The 6,949-nt window shown below is 63.2% G+C and overlaps 1 protein-coding gene across 1 annotated transcript; it reads right to left on the reverse strand.

Annotated features, from left to right (window-relative positions):
* Positions 1-119: 119 nt before the first annotated feature.
* Positions 120-5,611, reverse strand: LOC130606458 (1-acyl-sn-glycerol-3-phosphate acyltransferase alpha-like; the record flags this gene model as incomplete). Its single annotated transcript, XM_057422813.1, has 3 exons — positions 120-215; positions 2,376-2,551; positions 5,478-5,611. Coding segments are annotated over 3 exons (406 nt in total), but the record flags the coding sequence as incomplete, so codon positions are not given.
* Between the last annotated feature and the right edge of the window lie 1,338 nt (positions 5,612-6,949).

The following is a 6,949-nucleotide window of genomic DNA, read 5'->3' on the forward strand; positions in this document are numbered from 1 at the left end:
CCCTGCCCCATAGAACCCCCCCCCCCCCATAGAGCCCCACAGAACCCCACCCCTGCCCCATAGAGACCCCCCCCCGCCCCATAGAACCCCTGCCCCACAGCTGCCCCCTAGCGCCCCACCTGCGCCTGCACGGCCAAGTGGAAGGCCCCGCGCTTGAAGGGCAGCATTGAGCCGCTGTGGTTGCGCGTCCCCTCCGGGAAGACCCAGACCCGCACCTGGGGGGCAGAGACGTGTGGGGCTGCCCCATAGCGATGCATGGGGGGGGCCCCATAGGGACATGGAGGGGGGGGGGGGTAACACAGAGCCCTCATGGCCTGGCTGAGCCATGGTGCGTGCGGCCTGGGCCATGGTGCTGCCCCATAGAATCCCCTCTGCCCCACAGATCCCCACTGATCCCCATAGAAGCTATGGGGCAGCCCCATAGTGGCCTCATGGAGCGGCTGAGCATGGTGTGCACCACCTGGGCCATGGCGCTGCCCCATAGAAGCCCATAGCGGCCATGGGCCATGGTGCTGCCCCATAGAACCACCTGTGCCCCATAGATCCCCAGCCCCATAGAACCCCCAGCCCCATAGCATCCATGGGGCAGCCCCACAGCGCGCTCACGTCCTGGCTCAGCATGGTGTGCGTGGCCTGGGCCATGGTGCTGCCCCATAGAACCACCTGTGCCCCATAGATCCCAGCCCCATAGAACCCCCCCAGCCCCATAGCATCCATGGGGCAGCCCCACAGCACGCTCACGTCCTGGCTCAGCATGGTGTGCGTGGCCTGGGCCATGGTGCTGCCCCATAGAACCACCTGTGCCCCATAGATCCCAGCCCCATAGACCCCCCCAGCCCCATAGCATCCATGGGGCAGCCCCAGAGCGTGCTCACGTCCTGGCTCAGCATGGTGTGCGCGGCCTGGGCCATGGTGCTGCCCCATAGAACCCCCTCTGCCCCATAGATCGCCATAGATCCCCAGCCCCATAGACCCCCCAGCCCCATAGCATCCATGGGGCAGCCCCCAGCTGTGCGCGCTCACGTCCTGGCTCAGCATGGTGTGCGCGGCCTGGGCCATGGTGCTGCCCCATAGAACCCCCTCTGCCCCATAGATCCCCAGCCCCATAGACCCCCCAGCCCCATAGCATCCATGGGGCAGCCCCACAGCGCGCTCACGTCCTGGCTCAGCCTGGTGTGTGCGGCCTGGGCCATGGCACTGCCCCATAGAACCCCCTCTGCCCCATAGATCCCAGCCCCATAGACCCCCCCCAGCCCCATAGCATCCATGGGGCAGCCCCACAGCGCGCTCACGTCCTGGCTCAGCATGGTGTGCGCGGCCTGGGCCATGACACTGCCCCATAGAATCCCCTCTGCCCCATAGATCCCCACAGACCCCCAGCCCCATAGACCCCCCAGCCCCATAGCATCCATGGGGCAGCCCCACAGCGCGCTCACGTCCTGGCTGAGCATGGTGTGCGCGGCCTGGGACATGGTGCTGCCCCATAGAACCCCATAGATCCCAGCCCCATAGAACCCCCCAGCCCCATAGCATCCATGGGGCAGCGCCACAGCGCGCTCACGTCCTGGCTCAGCATGGTGTGCGCGGCCTGGGCCATGGTGCTGCCCCATAGAACCCCCTCTGCCCCATAGATCCCAGCCCCATAGACCCCCCCCAGCCCCATAGCATCCATGGGGCAGCCCCACAGCGCGCTCACGTCCTGGCTCAGCATGGTGTGCGCGGCCTGGGCCATGGCACTGCCCCATAGAACCCCCTCTGCCCCATAGATCCCCATAGATCCCCAGCCCCATAGAACCCCCCCAGCCCCATAGCGTCTATGGGGCAGCCCCACAGCACGCTCACGTCCTGGCTCAGCATGGTGTGCGCGGCCTGGCCATGGCGCTGCCCCATAGAACCCCCTCTGCCCCATAGATCCCTATAGACCACCCAGCCCCATAGACCCCCCCCAGCCCCATAGCATCCATGGGGCAGCCCCAGAGCGCGCTCACGTCCTGGCTCAGCATGGTGTGCGCGGCCTGGCCATGGTGCTGCCCCATAGAACCACCTGTGCCCCATAGATCCCAGCCCCATAGACCCCCCCCAGCCCCACAGCGTCTATGGGGCAGCCCCACAGCGCGCTCACGTCCTGGCTCAGCATGGTGTGCGCGGCCTGGGACATGGTGCTGCCCCATAGAACCCCATAGATCCCAGCCCCATAGAACCCCCCCAGCCCCATAGCATCCATGGGGCAGCCCCAGAGCGCGCTCACGTCCTGGCTCAGCATGGTGTGCGCGGCCTGGGCCATGGTGCTGCCCCATAGATCCCTATAGACCCCCAGCCCCATAGACCCCCCCCAGCCCCATAGCATCCATGGGGCAGCCCCAGAGCGCGCTCACGTCCTGGCTCAGCATGGTGTGCGCGGCCTGGGCCATGGTGCTGATGGCGTCGCGGGGCCGGCGCCGGTCGATGAAGATGATGCCCCCCAACCAGGACACGAGCCCCACGGCGCCCATGAAGAGCAGCTCCCGCTTGGCGATGGGCACGCAGCGGTCGGGCAGCACCTCCATCATCCCTGTGGGGTGGGTATGGGGTGGGTATGGGGTGGCTGTGGGGTGGGTGTGGGGCAGGATGTGGGGTGGGTATGGGGTGGGTGTGGGGTGGGTGTGGGGTGGGTGTGGGGTGGCTGTGGGGTGGGTGTGGGGCAGGATGTGGGGTGGGTGTGGGGCAGGATGTGGGGTGGCTGTGGGGTGGGTGTGGGGCAGGATGTGGGGTGGGTATGGGGTGGCTGTGGGGTGGGTGTGGGGTGGGTGTGGGGTGGCTGTGGGGTGGGTGTGGGGCAGGATGTGGGGTGGGTATGGGGTGGGTATGGGGTGGCTGTGGGGTGGGTGTGGGGCAGGATGTGGGGTGGGTATGGGGTGGGTATGGGGTGGGTGTGGGGTGGGTGTGGGGTGGCTGTGGGGTGGGTGTGGGGCAGGATGTGGGGTGGGTATGGGGTGGTTATGGGGCGGCTGTGGGGTGGTTGTGGGGTGGGTATGGGGTGGGTATGGGGTGGCTGTGGGGCAGGATGTGGGGTGGGTGTGGGGTGGGTGTGGGGTGGGTGTGGGGTGGGTGTGGGGCAGGATGTGGGGTGGGTATGGGGTGGGTATGGGGTGGCTGTGGGGTGGTTATGGGGCAGGATATGGGGTGGGTATGGGGCAGGCTGTGGGGTGGCTATGGGGTGGTTATGGGGTGGCTGTGGGGCAGGCGGTGGGGTGGTTATGGGGTGGCTGTGGGGTGGCTGTGGGGTGGTTATGGGGCAGGATATGGGGCAGGCTGTGGGGTGGCTATGGGGTGGTTATGGGGTGGCTGTGGGGTGGTTATGGGGCAGGATATGGGGTGGGTATGGGGCAGGCTGTGGGGTGGCTATGGGGTGGTTATGGGGTGGCTATGGGGTGGTTGTGGGGCAGGCGGTGGGGTGGCTATGGGGCTGAGTGTGGGGCGGCTGTGGGGTGGCTGTAGGGCAGGCTATAGGGTGGCTATGGGGTGGCTGTGGAGCTGAGTGTGGGGTGGCTGTGGGGTGGTTATGGGGCTGAGTGTGGGGTGGCTGTGGGGCAGGCTATGGGGTGGCTATGGGGTGGCTATGGGGCAGGCTGTGGGGTGGGCTATGGGGTGGCTATGGGGCAGACTATGGGGCTGAGTGTGGGGTGTCAATGGGGCAGGCTATGGGGCAGTCTATGGGGTGGCTATGGGGCAGGCTATGTGGCAGCTATGGGGCTGAGTGTGGGGTGGCTATGGGGTGGCTGTGGGGTAGAGTGTGGGGTGTTTGTGAGGCAGGCTATGGGGTGTCAATGGGCAGGCTATGGGCCAGCTATGGGGCAGAGTGTGGGGTGTCTGTGGGGCAAGCTATGGGGTAGCCTATGGGGCACACTGTGGGGTGTCTGTGGGGCAGGCTATAGGGCAGGTGTGGGGCAGGCTATAGGATGGCTACGGGGCAGGGTGTGGGGCAGGGCGTGAGGTGTCAATGGGGCAAGCGATGGGACAGGTGTGGGGCAGGATGTGGAGCATTGTGTGAAGCGTCTATGGGGCAGGCTATGGGGCAGCGTGTGGGGTGTCTATGGGGCAGGCTATGGGGTGCCTCTGCGGCAGGCTATGGGGCAGCGTGTGGGGCAGGCTGGGGGGTGTCTATGGGGCAGATGCGGGGCAGGGTCTGAGGTTTCTATGGGGCAGGTGTGGGGCAGGCTATAGGATGGCTATGGGGCAGGGAGTGGGACAGGGTGTGAGGTGCCCATGGGGTGGCTATAGGACAGGCTATGGGGCAGTGTGTGGGGCAGGCTATAGAGCAGCTATGGGGCAGGGTGAGGGGTGTCTGTGGGGCAGGCTGGGGGGTGACTATGGGGCAGATGTGGGGCAGACTATAGAATGGCTATGGGGCAGGGAGTGGGACAGGGTGTGATGTGTCTATGGGGCGCCTATAGGGTGGCTATGGAGCAGCCTATGGGGCAGGGTGTGAGGTGGCTATGGGGCGCCTATAGGGCAGCTTATGGGGCAGATGTGGGGCAGACTATAGAATGGCTATGGGGCAGGGAGTGGGACAGGGTGTGACGTGTCTATGGGGCACCTATAGGGTGGCTATAGGGCAGCTTATGGGGCAGATGTGGGGCAGGCTATAGGATGGCTATGGGGCAGGGAGTGGGACAGGGTGTGACGTGTCTATGGGGCACCTATAGGGTAGCTATAGGGCAGCCTATGGGGCAGGGTGTGAGGTGGCTATGGGGCACCTATAGGGTGGCTATGGGGTGGCTACGGGGTATCTATGGGGTGTCTATGGGGTGTCTATGGGGTGTCTATGGGGCGGCTATGGGGCGGCTATGGGGTGTCTATGGGGTGTCCATGGGGTGTCTATGGGGTGTCCATGGGGTGTCTATGGGGTGTCTATCCTATGGGGTGTCTATGGGGTGTCCATGGGGTGTCTATGGGGTGTCCATGGGGTGTCTATGGGGCGGCTATGGGGTGTCTACGGGGTGTCCATGGGGTGTCCATGGGGTGTCTATGGGGTGTCTATGGGTGTCTATGGGGTGTCTATGGGGTGTCTATGGGTGTCTATGGGGTGTCCATGGGGTGTCTATGGGGTGTCCATGGGGTGTCTATGGGGTGTCTATGGGGCGGCTATGGGGTGTCTATGGGGTGTCTATGGGGTGTCTATGGGGTGTCTATGGGGTGTCTATGGGTGTCTATGGGGTGTCCATGGGGTGTCTATGGGGTGTCCATGGGGTGTCTATGGGGTGTCTATGGGGCGGCTATGGGGTGTCTATGGGGTGTCTATGGGGTGTCCATGGGGTGTCTATGGGGTGTCTATGGGGTGTCTATGGGGTGTCTATGGGGTGTCTATGGGTGTCTATGGGGTGTCTATGGGGTGTCTATGGGTGTCTATGGGGTGTCTATGGGATGTCCATGGGGTGTCTATGGGGTGTCTATGGGGTGTCTATGGGGCGGCTATGGGGCAGGTGTGGGGCACGCACCCATGAGGTCCAGGGAGCTCTGGTGGTTGCTCACCACCACATAGGGCTGGCGGGGGGGCAGGAGCTGGGCCCCCCTCACGGCCATGCGGATCCCATAGAGGCGCTTGACGTGCTGCAGCAGCGCCCGGATGATCCTGCCCCATAGAGACCCAGAGAGACCCATAGAGACCCATAGAGACCATAGAGACCCATAGAGACCCATAGAGACCCATAGAGACCCATAGAGACACATAGAGACCCATAGAGACCATAGAGACCCCATAGAGACCCCATAGAGACCCATAGAGACCATAGAGACCCATAGAGACCCATAGAGACACATAGAGACCCATAGAGACCATAGAGACCCCATAGAGACCCATAGAGACCCATAGAGACCCCATAGAGACCCATAGAGACCATAGAGACCCATAGAGACCCATAGAGACACATAGAGACCCATAGAGACCATAGAGACCCCATAGAGACCCATAGAGACCCATAGAGACCATAGAGACCCATAGAGACCCCATAGAGACCCATAGAAACCACAGAGACCCATAGAGACCCAGAGAGACCCATAGAAGCCATAGAGACCCACAGAGACCTATAGAGACCCATAGAGACCCATAGAAACCATAGAAACCCATAGAGACCCATAGAGACAGACCCACAGAAACCCCATAGAGAGAGACCCATAGAAACCTATAGAATCATCCCCTCGGACACCTCCGGAGTCCCCCCCACAGACCCCACATAAACCCCCCCATAGAGCCCCATAAATACCCCACAGAGCGCCCCATAGGCTCCCATAGACCCCCATAACCCCCCATAGAGCCCCATAAGTACCCCACAGAGCGCCCCATAGATCCCCATAGAGCCCCAAAACCCCCCCATAGATCCCCATAGAGCCCCATAACCCCCCATAGAGCCCCATAAACCCCCAGAGCCCCCATAGATCCCCATAGATCCCCATAACCCCCATACCCCCCATAACCCCCCCCATAGACCCCCATAACCCCCATAGATCCCCATAGACCCCCATAACCCCCCCATAGCCCTGCACTGACCCCCGTTACTCCCCCACTGACCCACATATAGCCCCCCATAGCCTTCCATAACCCCCCCATAGACCCCTATTACCCCCCACTGACCCCCAGAACCCCCCATTGACCCCTATTACCCCCCATAGACCCCTATTACCCCCATTGAACCCCATAAACCCCCCACACTGACCCCCATTAGCCCCCATAGCATCCCCATTGACCCCTATTACCCCCCATAACCCCCTCATAGCCCCCCCATAGACCCCTATTACCCCCTATAGCCCCCCCACTGACCCCCATAACCCCCCATAGGCCACCATTGACCCCTAGTACCCCCCTAGTACCCCCCCACTGACCCCCATAACCCCCCCATAGACCCCTATTACCCCCCATAGACCCCTATTGCCCCCCTGTAGCCCCCCATAACCCCCTATTACCCCCATATTA

This window comes from Pezoporus wallicus, unplaced genomic scaffold (genome assembly GCF_028554395.1).
Source record: "Pezoporus wallicus isolate ANWC-B61680 ecotype Strahan unplaced genomic scaffold, APGP_CSIRO_Pwel_v1 contig_14627, whole genome shotgun sequence".
Taxonomy (NCBI): Eukaryota; Metazoa; Chordata; class Aves; order Psittaciformes; family Psittacidae; genus Pezoporus; species Pezoporus wallicus.